This window comes from Hyperoodon ampullatus (assembly GCF_949752795.1).
Source record: "Hyperoodon ampullatus genome assembly, chromosome: 14".
Classification (NCBI taxonomy): domain Eukaryota; kingdom Metazoa; phylum Chordata; class Mammalia; order Artiodactyla; family Ziphiidae; genus Hyperoodon; species Hyperoodon ampullatus.
Genome location: NC_136927.1, coordinates 34,306,767 through 34,325,283, shown reverse-complemented (window position 1 = coordinate 34,325,283; position 18,517 = coordinate 34,306,767). Strand labels below are relative to the sequence as shown.

General features: G+C 46.5%; 1 protein-coding gene across 2 annotated transcripts in view; it reads left to right on the top strand.

The window, feature by feature from the left end:
• MARF1 (meiosis regulator and mRNA stability factor 1) overlaps nt 1–18,517 on the top strand; it is a gene marked incomplete at its 3' end in the record, with an annotated part of 34,771 nt that extends 16,254 nt beyond the window's left edge. For both annotated transcript variants that reach the window (XM_079720255.1, XM_079720254.1), the window contains exons 13-26: nt 372–608; nt 734–853; nt 1,559–1,737; nt 3,032–3,252; nt 4,041–4,183; nt 4,749–4,882; nt 6,009–6,211; nt 6,887–7,114; nt 10,763–10,993; nt 13,310–13,522; nt 14,726–14,786; nt 14,870–14,995; nt 16,385–16,555; nt 18,273–18,517. In XM_079720255.1, the coding sequence (XP_079576381.1) occupies nt 372–608; nt 734–853; nt 1,559–1,737; nt 3,032–3,252; nt 4,041–4,183; nt 4,749–4,882; nt 6,009–6,211; nt 6,887–7,114; nt 10,763–10,993; nt 13,310–13,522; nt 14,726–14,786; nt 14,870–14,995; nt 16,385–16,555; nt 18,273–18,517 (2,512 nt within the window). The remainder of the gene's footprint in view (nt 1–371; nt 609–733; nt 854–1,558; nt 1,738–3,031; nt 3,253–4,040; nt 4,184–4,748; nt 4,883–6,008; nt 6,212–6,886; nt 7,115–10,762; nt 10,994–13,309; nt 13,523–14,725; nt 14,787–14,869; nt 14,996–16,384; nt 16,556–18,272) is intronic.

The window sequence follows — 18,517 nt, the reverse complement described above, 5'->3', positions numbered from 1 at the left end:
GAGATGGTGAGAAGTAATACAGAGGGATTTGGAAGTGAAGGGGAGGCCAAGGTGAAATGGGTCATGGCAGATAGTTTTCCATCTCAGAAAATTAGGTGAGGCATTTACAGAGACTGTGTGGGGTCGGAGGCTAGGTACCAAATGATATATATAATCACTGTAACGGGCAATGGGCCAGGGATGACTGGAAGGGAGTGCCAAGCATCACTGGTTTGATGGTGAATAAATTTATAGAATTATCCCAGTTTTACTTTTCAAAGAGACAGGGGAACCATTCTTGGTTATAGAGCTTTATCTAAACAGGTCAGGAATTTCTGTACAAAGAAAAACGTTCTCTTTAAGTCAGCATCTCTCTCTTTCCTTGCTTTTAGGTTTGGACACAGGTTGAATGTGTCAGATTTGTATAAACTAACAGACACAGTCGCAATCCGTGAACAAGGAAATGGCAGACTGGTGTGTCTCTTACCCAGCAGTCAGGCCCGCCAGAGCCCCTTGGGGTCTTCCCAGTCACATGACGGCTCCTCAACAAACTGCAGCCCAATTATATTTGAAGAATTAGAATATCACGAGCCTGTCTGCAGGCAGCACTGTCCCAATAAGGATTTCAGGTAGATTGCCCATTTCCCTTGAGAAGTAATCCTTTTGTAAAAGGTCGTGGAGCATCTGTTAGAATTACCTTGGGAACGTCTTAGACCACTGAGAAATGTCATCTGTTTTGTTCTCTTTTCGGCAGTGAACATGAATTTGATCCAGACTCTTACAAGATTCCTTTTGTGATTCTCTCGCTGAAGACGTTCGCGCCCCAGGTTCATAGTCTTCTGCAGACACACGAGGGCACCGTGCCTTTATTAAGGTGACCGTGTCAAAGCCATTGTGATGCCTTAGTCCTCCTCTTTATAGAAAGTCCGCCACCTGCCTGCACCTCTCCCCAAGCACGCACTGTACCAGGCTTCAGCCTAACGTTTTTAGCTACCACTTGTAGTCGAAGTGTATCTGAAATGGGATCCATTCACTCGATATTTCAACAGGAAATTGTGTTTGTGCTGAATTTTAGAAACATCAGCATGAATAGGGCAGATTGTTCTCCACAGAGAAAAGATTATTGGAAGTGCTGTGCACAAGTACTACGAGAGAGTGCACGGTCTCAAATAGTTGTAGATTTCAACGTTTGTTAGGAGAAAAGTATTCAGAAGTCCTTTCAGCCACCCCATGGGCCACGTGGTAGGCTTAATAGAGGGGCCAACACAGAACCAAGTTGCCTTAAAGCCACCGAACTGACATGTTAGAGGAGATTGAACTTGCAACCCTGTTGCCTTATTTTTAACCCCCTCTGATAGAAAATTGCCCAGGAATTTTTGGTACCATCAGAATGCATCAAAGAGAGAAATGCCACAGTAATTGCCTCTCTAGGACCTTAATTTAACTTTGAAACCCAGATCATGGGCATCTTAACAGAAATTATTTATTAATGGATGTGTTAAAATAAAGGCAGGCGTCTGTTTGGCAAGTGCTTTGCTTTTCCATTATTTTAATTAACCTGTTTTTCCCCCCACTTCAGTTTTCCAGATTGTTATGCCGCAGAGTTTGGTGAACTAGAGGTAGTGCAGGAAAACCGAGGGGGGGGTGTTCCCGTGGAACACCTCATCACCTGCGTGCCAGGTGTGAACATCGCCACTGCACAGAATGGCATCAGAGTAGTTAAGTGGATTCACAACAAGCCCCCGCCTCCAAACACAGGTAGGTTTCAGGTATTTGGTCCAGGCTGTTGGCTTTTCTCTTAAATAGCAGCACTCTTTGCCCGTCATAAAGCACCGTGGGTGTCTCCTTTGATCTTTGAAAAACTCCAGAGTGCTAAAGGTTTGGCAAAGCTAGACTTTTGGAAAGTACCAGCATAAATTATTTAAAAATTTAATATCCAAATTCCACAGTTACAAGTCTCTCTGGTTATCTAATTTTGTAAAGCTTTTTTGGCTTGCCCTTTAAAAATAGTTTAAGCTATTTGAAGGAAATATCTCTGAGTATTTACTTTGGAAATTTATTTTGATCAACATTTATGACTTTGATCAATGTGAAAATAGATTTAACTCTAAATGTAAGGGACTGGGATATTTGAACCGAGATTTGGATGAGTTTCTGAGCTCTGGCACCCCCTGAGTTGCAGGTGTCTAATCCTGCTACCTGTGCACAGCACTGTGAATTGTTGCCTTCATATCGACTCTCCCTTCTCTTTGGCCCCCAACACTTCCTCCTTTTCTCCTCATCCTCTTCTCCTCCCACCTCCCCCTGCCCTGTAGGAAGAAAGGTAAGGATAACAAGGGAGCTCTGTTTGTACCGAAGCTTCTTCCTACCTTTCCCCTCAGGCCTACACCCTCCCCATCCTGTGTTGTTATGCTGCTCCCTCCTTTCTCCTGTGTCATTAGCCCACTATCCCCTTATAAAGCTTTCCATCTGATTATTTACACTTGTATAAATAAAATAATTAAAACTTCTTAATTAGGTGAACATTCAAGATAATTGCAAAAACCTGTTTCTTAGTTTTGTCTCATGCTAGTTTTACATCACTGCTTTCCACAGTTTCCTAGACAACATTTGCAGCCCCTCTCTGGGTTAATTAGGCCCTTCTGGGCTACCTGCTTCGTGACCATTTATAACTTTGTTTCTGTGGGAAAATATGTTAGTGACCAAGTTACAAATGGATCTTTGACACACAACCAGTTTATAAGCTGGAAACTACCTGTGTATCTGCACTTCCCTTTTAAGTTCACACTATGGTGAACCATGTTTTGCTTTGGCAACTTGACTTAGAGAAGTAGTGGGGAAGCATTTGCCAGCCTGTAAAGAAGTTGGGCTAGCCTCTTGGTTATAGAGGACCTGGGTTTAGCAGCTGAGAAGTAAAGCGGCTGTTTGGTCTTGTGTGCTTGGTCATTATTGAGTTCCAGCAAGGGAATGCAAGGTTAGTTACTTTTCTTTCATCGGCTGCAGTCATGCTTTATCTCTTGTGCCTGTTCCTTTTTTCTCCCCGCATATTTAGATCCTTGGCTTCTGCGTTCTAAAAGTCCTGTGGGTAACCCCCAGCTGATCCAGTTCAGTAGAGAAGTGATCGATTTACTGAAGAGCCAGCCATCCTGTGTCATACCGATTAGTAATTTCATCCCATCTTACCACCATCATTTTGCAAAGCAATGCCGGGTATCAGACTATGGATATTCCAAGCTGATCGAATTGTTAGAAGCAGTGCCTCATGTGTTGCAGGTAAGGAGTGCTAAGAGTTTATTTGTTTTAACAGTGGAAATGTTCCTCCGTGGCTTTGGCTATCTCCACCAAAGAAACAGGGTACCTGGTAACTTAATCCCTAAGAAGTCAGCTCAGAGCAAACATCCTGTAAAAACTTCCTTTATACACATGTTTTATACACGATGTGGCCTCTCAGTTTTTCAGAAAGCTGTGAGTTTCCAAAGGAACTCCTAAGTGCACCGAGGAGTACTTCCTTCTCATCTCTATAGACTGCCCTCCTTCCTCCTAGCAGAGTCCTCTCCAGAATTGTTCCCTGTTACCCAGGAGCTGCTGTAACGCGGGCTTACCTTTCTTACAAAGGAGTTCAAGACCAGTTACTGGGCTGGAGCCTGACAGTGTTTCCTAAGGAGTCTTTGCCTATTAACTTAAGGTGTTATAATAGCTTCCCACTTGTAAAAATGGCCTGCAAAACTTGAGCTGTCCTTTAAAGACAAAATTAGTTGCCCAGGCTGATAACATGCTTTTTATTTCTGTATTCATGACTATTTAGGAAAGAGTGTGCAAGGAAAAAAGGGTCCCAGGCACGTGAGCAGTTGTTCATTCTGACACCTACATTTTGTTGGTCTGTGTGTTTCAAGATGCAGATATCACACATAAAAGGACTTGTTCTCTGAGAGTGGTAACGAGAGAGAGAGAGAGAAAGAGAGAGAGAGAGAGAGAGAGAGCCAGAGAGAGAGGCATCAAAAAGAAAGTCAGAATCTGCCAGGGTCTCATGAGTATAAATAACCAAAGTGTTTGGTTTGCAGATTCTTGGAATGGGCTCCAAACGCTTGCTGACCCTTACCCACAGGGCCCAGGTGAAGCGCTTTACTCAGGATTTACTAAAACTTCTCAAATCCCAAGCCAGCAAACAAGTTATTGTGAGAGAATTCACGCAGGCTTATCATTGGTGAGTTGATGAGAAGGGAAAAAAATGAAAGCAAATTTTATTTTATTTTATTTTATTTTTTAGTTTCTGCTTTATAACAAAGTGAATCAGCTATACATAAACACATATCCCCATATCTCCTCCCTCTTTTGTCTCCCTCCCACCCTCCCTATCCCACCCCTCTAGTTGGTCACAAAGCACTGAGCTGATCTCCCTGTGCTATGCGGCTGCTTCCCACTAGCTATCTATTTTAAATTTGGTAGTGTATATATGTCAGTGCTACTCTCTCACTTTGTCCCAGCTTACCCTTCCCCCTCCCCGTGTCCTCAAGTCCATTCTCTACAGCTGCGTCTTTATTCCTGTCCTGCCCTAGGTTCTTCAGAACCATTTTTTTTTTTAGATTCCATATATATGTGTTAGCGTATGGTATTTGTTTTAAAAATGAAAGCAAATATTTTAAAACACTTGTTCTCCCAAATTTAAAATAATCATCTAACTTCTCCATTTAGCATTCTTTTGGAAAACTTAAATTATTTTGGCAAATGCTACTTCTCATTCTTCATCCATTTCCATGGTTAAAACCTAGGTGTTTCTCAAAGGACTGGGATGTCACTGAATATGGTGTTTGTGAGTTGATTGATATCGTATCAGAGATTCCAGACACAACCATCTGCTTGTCGCAACAAGATAACGAAATGGTGATTTGTATCCCCAAAAGAGGTATGTGACTTAAATTTGCTGGAAGAAAGTTGTGTGTCTCAGTGGTCATTTTAACATGGAATCATACAAGGGATGCACTTTCCCCCTCCTTCTCTGTGATTCCTGAAGATTCCATGGAAAGTGCAGTGTGAAAACTGCTCTGCCAGGCAGTGGATCCTAGCGTCCTCAGAGTGGGGAAGCCACTTGTCAAGAAGAAAACCAGGCTATGTTTTCAAAATTCACTCTAAGGGGAAAAAAGGGTATAACCAGCACTTTCTGAAATTGCCTCCTTCAGCCTGTCTCTGGCTGTTTATGCTGTAATTATCCACTTGAGTCAGTTACCGTGACTGTTGCTTGTCTCTCCTTTTTAACTCTGAGATAACACACTTGAGAAGGAAAGAAGACTCAAATGGATGTTTCATCTTCCACGTTTTAGTAGTTCCAGTTGAGGTCTGGGGTGGGAACTAGGATAGAAAAATTAAATCTACACACAGTCGTGTTCTCCCGCTCTTATCGGTCAGTGGGTCTTAAACTGTGCTCTTGCAGGACACTGATGTCCATGAAATCATAGTATTCCAAAGCTAAAATGACTAATGCCAGTCTTTTCGTAATTCTAATTTAAAATATAATAGAAACAGAAATCTAAGTTTAAACTTTTCTCTCCTGTGTTTTTGTTAAACTTTTGGCGCCTGATACTCTTTGCTGCTAGCAATTTTAACTGAAGATCAGATGAATAAACAAAGCATGTTAATATTCAGAAGTGTGGTTTAGTAATATAATTTCTAGATTACTTTTTCAAGTACAGAGACATGTATGTGTGTCATGTTCATATATGTAGAGTGGGTGTGGGGAGGTGGAGGGGCTAGAGAAATTATTTCTAGTTTGTAAGCTGAAATTACATAGGTGTGTATGTGTGCGTGTGTGTATCATGACTTCCTGGTGCTCTGCTCTTGATTGAATTTGAAAACCATCTGGAAAGAGAAGAGTGTGTTTGTTTTAGGTTGTGTGTGTTTGGAAGGCAGAGATGTTATCTCTTGTAACCAGTGCATAGGACTAACTACACTAATAATGTTAAGCACAAATGGATAGAAGAAGATTGTAGCTTATGGGGTTTTTTTTGTTTTGTTTTTTTTTTTTTTTTTTAAAGAACGTACCCAGGATGAAATAGAAAGGACAAAACAGTTCTCCAAGGATGTTGTGGATTTGCTGCGACACCAACCCCATTTCCGGATGCCCTTTAATAAATTTATCCCCTCTTACCATCACCACTTTGGCCGGCAGTGCAAACTCGCATACTATGGGTTTACCAAACTACTCGAACTTTTTGAAGCCATACCTGATATTTTACAAGTAAGTGAAGAAATTCTAATTATATCTTTCAGAACAATATAAGGGGGAATTAAAAAAATTTTCTTTCAGACCTGTTTGCCTGGGAAGTAGGAAGTTATGAAATAGGATGAAATTTTGAAATACTTCAGTCAGAGAAGCTGCGTTGTTGGCTTCTTAGTATTTTTAGGTAAATGTGGTTTTTCCTTCAATAAAGAAATCATTCTTCAGGTTAGTTTTAGGTTATCTGTTGAGAAAAGGATTACATAGCTTGTTTCATAAACTGAATCTTCTCCCATGAGCCCCATATTTTTCAGATCTCTTCTGTTGGAGGTGGGGATGAGGGCACGAGGTGATGCAAATGCTTGGCTGTTAAGTCATCGCTAAGTTAAACCAGATTTCTATTGTTGATTTTTATTACTATTGCCATCTTTGACCACTGCAGTGCTTAAAAATTTTGTGTGTGTGTGGTAAAATACCTACCTGCCCATTTTTAAGTGTATAGTTCAGCAGTGTTAAATATGTCCATATTGTTGGTCAGCTAATTTCCAGAACTTCCTAATCTTGCAAAACTGAAACTTGACATCCATTAAAGAACACTGAAGTGCTTCTTAGTTCCTAATTGTATACATTTTCATGCCATTTAATCCCGTGAACAGTCATAACTGGCTCTCCCTTTCCTCCTGTGTGTTTTCCAAGGTATTGGAATGTGGAGAAGAAAAAATCCTCACTTTGACAGAGGTCGAACGGTTCAAAGCTCTAGCTGCCCAGTTTGTTAAACTCCTTCGGTCCCAAAAAGATAACTGCCTTATGATGACAGATCTGCTTACAGAATATGCTAAGACTTTTGGTTACACATTTCGTCTCCAAGACTACGACGTCAGTTCAGTTTCGGCTCTAACACAGAAACTCTGCCATGTTGTAAAGGTAACTTTTTTTTTTTTTTTCACGGAGTAAGACTTGTGGTGGCATAATCCTCATTGGGATGTTTGCGTGTGATTTAGTATTTCTGTATTTACACCTTGCACTGCTTACTGTTGTTTCACAACTTGTTTTGTGTTGTTAATACGTTTTTGGGTAATAGGAGGTGACTTGGGTTTGGCAGTTTAGATTTTTGGTCTTGCTTTTGTGTGTCTTTTAGTGGCCTTGCCAAAATAATGTCTTTGTGAACCGAAGTTGCCAGTTTATCCCAGGGTGTTTATTCTTGGGTGTCTCAATCTCAGTCCTGCTGACCTGAAGTTGGATCCTTGTACACAGATCTTTGTCTCTGAAGTTTTGGGGAGACTGAAATCACAGCTCTCCTTTCCGGATTCTCACTCACTTATGGAGTAGGTTTAGGAGCAGGCTGGGGCTCAGAGTTGCCTTGGTTGCTGGAGAGGCCGGACTGGAGAGGGTGACTGCCTCTTCTTCCCCAGCCTGTGCTGAACTGATCCTCGCAATCCTGGGCAGCGCAGCTGAACAGTGTGCAGGCTGTGTCCACCACAGGACCAAGAAAACTCACTACAAGGAGGAAGAAGTGGAAGGAAAATGTACGAAGTGGTGGCAGCGCCAGTCACAGGTCTGGAAGGAGTCTGTTTCTGTGCTGGGCAGTTAGAGGAGGAGGACCCTTCGTGGGAAGCAGGGATGCAGAGGCCGGAGAGCAGGAAGAACACTAGGAGTGGGGAACGTCCAAGGCCAAGGACGAGGAGCGGCCGGCAGCACCAGGTGCTACTGAGAGGGCAGGTGAGACAGGACTCAGGGACCGCGGGGCCAAGCTGAGTGCAGGTACGTGGTGCTGCCGGCCGGAGCAGGATCGGCGCCAGTGATACGGGACCACAGCCGCACTAAGTGGGCTGAGAAACGAGGAAGCGGCGGGGGCGAGACATTGGCAGCAGGTAACTAGACAGCTGTTCGGTTTGTTTGCTTGCGAAGGAGAAGAGCAGGAGACGGTGGTTCTGAGCCAGTGAGTGCTTGCTGGCTGTTCTTTCCAGTCGGGGAGACTGGGCATGTTTGAGAGCCGCTGAGAAGGCTCTCCTTGAGAGAGATTGATATACAAAGGCCAGAAAGGGTGGTGGGGTGAGGGTCCTAAGGGAGCCAGAGGCATGGGAATTGGCATTCAGTGGAAGGAGGGACAGCTCTGATGTTAGTATTCTGACAAAAGGGAAGCGGGTAGGGCGGAGGCGGATGTAGGGGAGTTTGATGTGTGTCACCAGGAAAAGAGGGAATTACCTTCCCAGAGCTGTTCCTCTGTCAAGTACAAGGTGAGAGCAACTGCTTAGAGAGAGGGGGAGAGAGACGGGATTCCACACTGAAGAGCTGAGAAGGTCTGAATTGTCAGTGGTGAGCGGGAGAGGGGCCTGATCAGGGAGGCTGTACGGGTGCTGGGAGCGTGGAGCTCCCCAGGGCTGGGTGCACGTAGGTTTCCTGTGGAGACAGTGGAGATGTGGCTGCTTGGGTACAGACTCAGGGAAAGCAAGAGCGTTGGTGCAAGGTGGGATTTTGCCAGATGGGTTTTTGCAATGAAAAGACATAGGGACAAAGGAGTGTAGATAGAGTATTGACAGGAATGTTCATGAATTAATGGCCTATCAGTGCCAAGATGGATAAAAGAGGAAAGTGAAGGAAAGAGAGGGCTCGTGAATCGGGAGGAAGTAGGAGTCCATGCTGGCAAAGTTGAAGAAACATAAGAATTGAGCATTCAGATCGCCTTCTTGTCTCCAACCCTGGCATCTGCTCTTCAGGCAGGACGTGTGGGAGGTTTGAATGAGTGATTCTGGAAGTGGGCCGTGACAAGGTCCCCAGTGTGGCCTGGGGTGGGGTCTGGAGTGGAACTGAGTAGAAGAGAATGTCATTGGAGATGAGAACTTGAGGAACTGAAGGCCCTGGTATGGGACAGGCCCCCTGGATGTTCATTTGCTCAGGGTGATGGCAGTTGGAGGGCTTCAGTGGATTGGAAGACTAAGCCACGACCGCCGACTGTGATGAATAAGGGCCGACGACCGGGACGTTCGGGTGTGAGCATTAAAGCGGGAAAAGATGGGAGCGGCTCCAGCTTGCTACCCTGGTTGCACATTGCGGTCTCCGGGGGGCTTCTGGGAAATACTGAGGCCTCTGTGATTCTTATAGAATGAGGCCAGGTGTGCTCTTAGCCTCAGAGCACAGATAAGCTCGCGAGGTGATTCTAATATGTAGCCTGGGTCGAGAATCAAGAGATGTATCTAAGTAGCATCAAGCAGGTTTTAATTTTTTTTTCTTAATAATGGTCTGGGCGTCTAAGAAGATGACTCGGACTCCCCTGGGCTTGTATCTGTTGATTGATTAAACCCCAGGTCTGCTGAGGAAATCCGTAGTCTGAATCTTCACAGATCCATAACCACGATGAGTGGAGTCAGGGTTGACCCACCAGCCTCCTGCCCTGGCTCTGGGTGGGCGTCAGCTCCAAAGACAAACTGGTACTGGTCTGGCTCCTCAAGTGCCACCCACCCTCTGCCTCCGAGGGTCCAAAGCCCCTGAGCTTGACCCGTGGTCCTGGCTGGAAATCAGATAAAGGGGAAAACAGCCGTGATAGCAGTGGTTCGCCTGCCCAGGCCTGAGCAGCGTGTGTCCTGAAGCTCTGCCTGTTTTCACTCCCATGATGGCTCACTTCACAGACGCGGCCCCCCTCCCCGCCGCACCATGCCCGAGGCCTGCAGGTCTCAGCCACCAAATGTTTGTTTCTTCACATGCTGTTTGGTCCCCAAATGATAACCTGTGTCTCTTTCACAAGGTTTCCCTCCCAATGCACTTAATCAGTTAAACCCTTTATCTCCTTGAGAATCTGGAAAAATCGAGAAGTAGACATATAGTCAGACACGAAAATACCAGCTTTTTTTCAAGTGCTTATGGGCTATAAGAATGCGGCTTGCCCTTGGACAGAGAAGGCCTTGTGTCATCTCCCGTGTCTAGCCCCTGGGACACACACGTCGGGCAAGTCGACTGCAGAGCAGCTCTTTGGAGGGTCGCCTGCAATCTAACCACCTCCTGCTTCCGGAGAACACCAACCCTTAACTCACAAGCTTGGGCCAATGGATGTCAGCTGGCCGGTCTTATCTCCTTCTCTTGGGGGAGCGGTGGTGGTGATGGAAGTTTCTGGTTATGGACCAGCAGGGAGGGAGAGAGAGAATGATTTCTGCTGCAGTTGGTCTGAAGTGTTGGTCTGGGGTCCCAAAGAAGCTACAGCAAACCCACTCACTTTACTTCAGTTTAAGAGAAAAACTTAGAGGGGCTTCCCTGGTGGCGCAGTTGTTGAGAGTCCACCTGCCGATGCAGGGGACACGGGTTTGTGCCCCGGTCAGGGAAGATCCCACATGCCGCGGAGCGGCTGGGCCCGTGAGCCATGGCCGCTGAGCCTGCGCGTCCAGAGCCTGTGCTCCGCAACGGGAGAGGCCACAGCAGTGAGAGGCCCGCGTACAGCAAAAAATAAAAATAAAAAATAAGAGAAAAACTTAGAGATTTTCCTCTTTTGGTCTCGTTTGCCAAAGTGAAACTAGATGAACCAGGTATGACCCAGGCTGTCTCTCTTGAGTTCTGAAAAGTTTGCATTCTTGTTCTTTCCAGGTTGCTGATATGGAATCTGGCAAACAGATTCAGCTGATCAACCGCAAGTCTCTGCGTGCTCTCACTGCCCAACTGCTGGTATTGCTGATGTCTTGGGAGGGAACTGCCCATCTTTCTGTTGATGAGCTCAAGAGACACTATGAAACCACCCACAGTACTCCTCTCAACCCCTGTGAATATGGGTTCATGACTTTGACCGAACTTCTGAAGAGTCTGCCTTACTTAGTTGAGGTATGAATGGTAATGGTTCTGGAACCACCGTAATGAAAACTCTTGTATTGGGTATTTATAGATCACCAAATGGTCTAGATTAGACCGATTGGTCATTTTATAGACGAACAGACAGAGGCGTTGGCAGGTGCAGGCACCCTGCCCAAACAAATGACAAGCCAGGATGAAAGCCCTGGCCTCCAGATTCTTAGACTGGGGTGCCTTTTTCCTGTAACAGGCTAGATTCTGCTGCTGTTACCTCTTTCTGAAGGAGATAGCTTATGTGGTGGTCTGTCAGTCAGATGCAGGGCAGAAGGGAAGGTTGACTGGCTGGTCACCAGGTGGCTTTTCAAGAATCACAGTTCGGGGGACTTCCCTGGTAGTGCAGTGGTTAAGAATCCGCCTGCCAATGCAGGGGACATGGGTTTGATCCCTGGTCTGGGAAGATCCCACTTGCCCCGGAGCAAATAAGCCCATGCGCCACAACTACCAAGCCTGTGCCCTAGAGCCTGCGAGCCACAACTACTGAAGCCCACGCGCCTAGAGCCCATGCTCCGCAACAAAAGAAGCCACCACAGTGAGAAGCCTGCGCACCACAACGAAGAGTAGCCCTGGCTCGCCGCAACTAGAAAAAACCCATGCTCAGCAATGAAGACCCAACGCAGCCGCCATAAATAAATAAATAGATAAATAAATAAATCTTAAAAAAAAAAAAAAAGAATTGCAGTTTGGGAATTCCCCGGCGGTCCAGTGGTTAGGACTCCTGCTTCCACTGCAGGGGGCCCGGGTTCGATCCCTGGTCAGGGAACTAGGATCCCACAAGCCGCACGGTGCAGTTTAAAAAAAAAAAGGATGATACTTTGAGATTAGAAGAATAGTAAGAGAATACTGTGTGCAATTGTGGGACAACAAATATGAGAACCTAGAGGAAATAGATAAGATCCTGAGGAAAAAAGTCAGATTGACTCCAAATTTTTAAGAAGTTAAAAATTAGACCAATTAACAAAAAAGACTGAAGATCATTGAAATTTTACCACTGACAAAAGGCACAAGGACCAGATGGGTTAAGAACTGGGTTTTAACTCACCTAAAAAGTAACTCCAACTTTTTAAAAACCACTTCTAGATCACTTGGGAAAAAAAAAAAAAAAGATGGGAAGCACACCACTTCTTTTATGAAGCCAAAGTAACTTTAATACCAGTCCCCCAAAAGAAAATGATTCTAAATAGAATATTAACTAAATAAATCCCGCAATGTAAGAAAACAATGATTATACCATTGTTATCATACAACCACGTGACCAATAATTAAATAACTTTAAAACTCTGTCCTTGGCCAAACAATCAATCTCCCCTGAGCCACTTTCTAGACTATACTTTGTCTTTGGGCCCTGCCCTTATCCTTGATGGGCCCACATGGCCCAGTTTTAGAGAGAATCTCCTACCTTTGGTATCTGATCACCCTGGCCTACCTTCTGCAAGAATCCTGTTAGGTCAGTTTAACAAGAATTCCCCCTACCCTGGATGTCCCTCTCCCCAGCCCCCCTTGGCTATAAATCCTCACTTTTCCTTGTATCTGAAAAGGACACCTATACTTAGGTGTCCTTAGGTGTTCCCTGTTGCAATAGTCCTGAAGAAAATCTGTTTTTTCCACTTTAACTACTATCCAGCTCTGGTTTTCTTTCACAATATCAAATCCAACATTTTCTAAACTCTGTTAATTATATATTATATGAACACTAGTTCTAGGCAATATTAGTGGATGTTCCTGGACAAAAGGCTTTCCCTGGCCAGCTAACGCTGGGAAAGATCTCTTCTCTAGATCTCAGTGAGGGCATGTTAGACTGAAAGGCTTATGGTAAACAGATTTGCTTACTTGAGGACAAAAGGTTTCTGTGGGGTTTTTTCCCTTTTTGCTTTTGTTGTTGTTGTTTTAAGAATAGTGATGATGTTGTCCTGCATCACGGTGTTCCTTGGGGAGACGAGGTTCAGTGGCTTTGGTCCCCACTGTCTGGTGCCCCTTTGTCCATCTAGGGCTTTGCCCTCTCTCTTCACTGCCTCCTTTCGTTTGAGATTTCAGTTTACCAGTTTCCTTCCTTTCTGACGCACTATTTCATCAGACCTCTGCTGTCTTACACCTACAAATAGAACCAGAGTTGGCTCAAGGCTATAGCCCTCTCTTGGAGGAGATCCTTGAATCAATCTCTCCTCCTCCCTGGCTTTTTGCAAGTTTTCAAGTTGACTTGGCATCTTTTCACTCTCAGAGAGACCCTCACTTCTAGGATGCAGGACCAGTCACTCTGGAAGTTTCTAATGCTGCTGTTTTCTCCTGGACCAGGTTTTTACTAATGATAAGACAGAGGAGTGTGTGAAGCTCACAAGTCTGTATTTGTTTGCCAAGAACGTGCGGTCTTTGCTTCATACTTATCACTACCAGCAGCTTTTCCTTCATGAATTTTCCATGGCCTATACCAAGTATGTCGGAGAAACACTGCAACCCAAGACGTATGGCTACAGTAGTGTTGAGGAGCTCTTGGGAGCGATCCCACAGGTGGGTGTTTTCTCAGTGTCTTGGAGGGTGTCCTCCTGGAGAGCCACAGGCTCATTCTCGGACAGAATAATGAAACTGCAGGCATTTTGAACTGATCCTTTCAAAACATACATACCGTTGGAGAAAAATGAATGATTTTAGCATTTCTCCTTCATTCTGCAAACCTTCATTAAATTCCTAGGTGTGAGGTGGGTGAGTCCCAGATCCTGCCCTCAGAAAGGTATGGGGTAATGGAGAGTCAAGACATCTGAGCAGGTGACAGTTGGTGTGGTCAGTGCAGCCGTCGGTGGGCACACTGAGGAGGACCGGCTGCGGGGGATCCCAGAGCAGAGTCCTCACAATGTGTAGAAGTTCATTAACCACGTGACAAAGAGGGGAGAGGGCAGACAGTGTGAGCAGATGCAGAGCAGCGAGAAGTAGTGTGGAGCTCCCAAGCTGGAGCCTCTCAGCGAAATAAGAGCTCAGTTATGGAGGCCAAGACTCTGTGGAGAGAGGGGAGGAGCCTCAGGGTTGCTGTAGGAAGCGCCATGGGGCTGCTGTCCATGGTCGAGTTGAGAGAACCAGGAGGAGAGGAGGAGCCTGGCACTGCCACTGTGGAGGCCCAGGTGAGCACTATGCTGGGCTTGAGCCTGAGTGAAGGAAGAAGGAAGGGACACGAGGGTAGGACAGCTTGGGAGCCGAGATGAGGGACTTGGTGACAGATGCACGTGGGGGGGCTCTGGGAGCCAAGGGCCACTGCTGCCTCCCTCTTGGCGGAGGTGGGGGCAGCGTTATTAGGTCTGGGCCTTTGTTTTATGGTCAGGATAATGGGCTTAGCTTGAGGGGTGTGGGAGAGCCATTAATTCTTTTAAGGTGCATTTAGTATCTGGAAAAAATGGTAAGAGCTCCCACATGAGAACTAGCTTCATTTATATACCAGCTCTGGTGTTTAGGAGGTGATGTTTTTAAAGAGCCATAAAGAGTAATTTTTAAGCTGAGTCTCACAACTTCTAAGACTACAGCTTTTTATAAGCGGCATGTTTCTGCCAGCCTCCGTTGCTTTAAAGCAAAGTGTAGAAGATTTTTTCTTGGCGTTAATTTGGTCTTTAAGTCCTAGTATGTTTAAGTATGTTACCAAACACAGTAGGTCACACTCTTCCTGAATTTTAGGGCTTATTTCCCCTCCTTTTCCACTGCTTAACCAGTAGTATGTCTTGTGTGCAGGTGGTCTGGATAAAAGGACATGGTCATAAGAGAATTGTAGTGTTAAAAAATGACATGAAAAGTAAGTAAGCCCCATCCCCTCCCCCTTCAGAAGCCCCAGTTCTCGCCCTGATCCCCCTTTGATGGGTACTCTTTGTCTTCCAGGTCGTGTGAGTTCACTTGGTCTCCCCTCTGCCAGTCATGAAACCCGGCCCTCAGCTACCGAGCGCATCCTGGAGGTGCCCGAATCTCGCACAGCCTTGGAACTCAAACTCGGAGCAGGTGGTGACGGTAAGAGAGGAAAAACAAAGCAAAGCTGGTGAAATTTTCAGGAAATGGCTTGGGGTGGAGCTGGGGTGGTTTGAGGGGGAAGGACGACGCTGGGTCATTTTCATTCGTTAAAGGTAAGTATTCATGCATTTTCCAAAGGAGTCTGGTGTTTGGTTAAGAACAGAGAAAAAACTGGCCTGCATTTGATGGTTGACCAGTTAAGGTTCTTGAAGGATGTCGGCGGCCCCCATAATGACAATAAGCCAGCGTAATTCAGATGTTAAAGGTAAAAGATTCTGACACTTACTAGAATACTTCAAGATGACTGCAATGGAGTCAACTCTGCTGCCCTTGGAGAGAGAGATGGAGCTTAGCTCTGAATGCGACAAGGACAAGTGGGGGCTTATAGTCAAGGTGCAGAGCAAGGGGGTCGGTGGCTGGGAAACTACCAAGAGGAGACATCAAGGTAGGGGGATTCCTGCCGACCTAAGAGGATTCTTGTTAAAGGCAGGCCAAGGACTTAGACATCAAAGGTTGGGGGTGGGGTGGGATGAGGAACTTGATCAGATACCAAAAGGCTGGGGGATTTTTGCTAAACTGACTTCTCAAGATTCTTGTCAAGACTGGACATGGCAAGGACACGAGACACAGAAGACCAAGGTCAAGGTCTGGTGGAGAAGAGGGCTTGGAGGAGCCTGACTCCTGACTAAAGTTGGGTTAGGGAGAGTCTTTGTCACAGGACATCCCTGGGAAAGACTTGATAGTAATGCATTAGTGTTACTCAGAACAACATCGAGTCATGCCGATTTTATGTGGCATCTTCTGTGTACTAGGTAGAAATCAACTCACTTGAATTTTGAGTCCATTGCTACATATGAGAATTTTATCTTCATAGGAGTCTGCAAGTTGTTAAATAGTTACAAGTGCTACTGTGCTCTGTGTTTATAGGATAATCAGCTATGTAGCATTTTACATTTTTACAAAGCACCTGAATGTAGCTCATCCTCTCAAGCTGTCAGCACAGCCTTCAGCGGTAGGTACCTCCATCCTACAGATGAAGAACTGAAATTCCGGGAGGTTAAGTAGCTTACCCAAGAGCACTCAGCGAGGAAGTGACAGAACTGGGAACCAAGTCTTCTAATTCGGAGCTTTTGCTCACTTAACTACTTTCTATGGGTTTTTTAATTTCTCAGTGTTTTTAAATTGCCCCCTTTGTGTTCCTAAGAACACAAAATCGGGAGATCCTGGCTGTGGCATCTCACTTACCGAGAGTGACCCAGACCTTTCTGTGAATGGCTTTTTTTAAAACGTTGAGTTCTTGAGTACTTCCTGACCTTAAGGAGAAGGCAGGCCTCAGGCACAGCCCGTGCCGTGCAGTCCTGAGCGGAGCCCCGCTGCCTTCTCCCCCAGGGCCCTGTCCGGTGGAGCAGGAGCTCCTCCGCCTGACCAGCGACTCCCCTGTGGACCTCTTGTGTGCGCCTGTCCCATCGTGCCTGCCGTCCCCTCAGCTGAGACCGGATCCCGTCATCCTCCAGTCCGCTGACCTCATTCAGTTTGAGGAGCGCCCTCAGGAGCCTTCTGGTAGGAGGCCCTGTGTCACTGTGGGGTTTTCTCTGTGGCTTTAATTAAACAGTAAACTCTTAATGCCAAGATGTTCACTGTTTGATGGGAGTGGGGAGAGACTCTACTTTTTCAGGCACAAATATACCTGTGAGGATTATTCAGGACCCCCTTTTCCTATCAGGGTTCCTGCTCACAGCCCGAGGTGGCTGAGGGAGCAGCAAGCACGGGAACGATGGTGGTCTTGAGGGGCGCTGCAGCTGCGCTGGGGGTGGGGACCCCACGGGGGAGCGTGCAGGGGCTTCCTGGGCTGTGCTCCCCACCTTTGGGAAGTGCAGCAGCTCCAGCGGCAGCCCCTGCCCGTCACCAGACATACACGTCACCGCCGGTCTGGCCCAGAGTTGAACGACTCCAGAGGGTACTGGGGCTCCGTGGGACTGTGAATAGGGGAGGGAGGGCACCTGTGTCTCGGGCCCCAGCTCGTGCCCCGGCTAGAGATGGCACGGGCCCCAGGCTGCTCACCTAGGAAGAGGCAGGGCCAGGATTGGAGCCCCAGGCCTCTTGTCTTTCTGTCATGTCCCTGGCCTCCTGAGAGGCGGGCCCACCTGCTCTGTCGAGGTGCTTCCCTTGTCGTCTCCTCTGTTGGGATGGTCCTTCCCCGCTCTGCTGACACTGCCGTCCAGGAGATGACCCTGCTGACCACAGGCCTCGGTCTTCTTAGCAGCCTTTGGCACCTTTGGCACCGTCACCCAGTGAAAGAGCTGAGGCTGTTTATCTGGAAGATAGTCAGTGAGGAGATGTATACCTACCTGGCTGCGGAGCTGGACCTGGGCTGTGGCGACGGCGGGGGTGGTTCCCCTAGAAGCATAGACTTGGTGGGAAATTGACGTTAGCTCTTCCGTGGGTGTAGCCTTGGTGTGTTTAGTGTACTGAGTTCAACCATCCCTGTGTGCCGGGGAGAGAAATAACCTGAGCGGTGCTGGGAGTTCCGTCCGTTATTCTCCCCAGCGAGAGTCAGCCTGAGAGCTGAGCTGAGGTTCTGCCTCCCCGCCGTCACCTCAGCCTCTATGTGCCTTTGGTGCGGGAGCCCCTTGCACACGCAGTGGCAGTCCAAGGTATAAGGACACATCACTTCCAAGCAGTGTGGCTCTGTACCTACAGCAGGCTAGTTACTTGTGGCTCAGCCAGAGAAAGACCAGCCTGTGTGCGCTCTGGGAAAAGTGGCTGCTTCACTTCCTGGATTTTTGAGGGTACTTCTGACTCTGTGCAGTTCTCCCCTTATCTCTGCTTGCCCTGCTCCCCCCTTCCCCAGCCCCCAGCCCCACCTTGGGTGCACGTAGAGCACGGTCCTGTCAGTGGCATAGGCCAGGGCCCCCTGGTACCAAGGCCCCTCCTGGTCTGAAAGTCTTTAGGTCACATGTGGCTTATGGGTCCTTAACTACCTGACAGAGAGAATGAATGGGCAGAGAAAGTGGAAAAAAAATGTTTTTAAACCACTGCGCATTGATTTGTAGCCAAAAACGAAGGTCTCTGAAGTTTTGTAATTCAAGGGAGACCTGAGATGAAGTTTATAAATGTTTGACTTATGTGACACATAATATTGGCCACAGAGCTAATAAGTAAATTATGGCATAGGTGTGACATTTGGGGATTATTTTTTTGAGAAATGAGGAAAACTGAAAACAAACACTTTTTGCAGGTCCTAGAACTGAATGTGTTTGCTTTCCTGTATTTACAGAAATTATGGTTTTAAACCAAGAAGAGAAAATGGAAATTCCAATACCAATAAAGAACGAAAACCTGCCCTCTGATTCCAGCTCATCTGGCATCTCAGCAGCTGTCCCAGTGCCTCCCTGCCTCTCCACGGAAACCCCAGAGTCGCTGCTCAGCAAGGACCCTGTGGAAAGCCCAGCCAAAAAGCAACCCAAAAATAGAGTAAAATTGGCAGCCAACTTTTCCTTTGCACCTATAACCAAGCTTTGA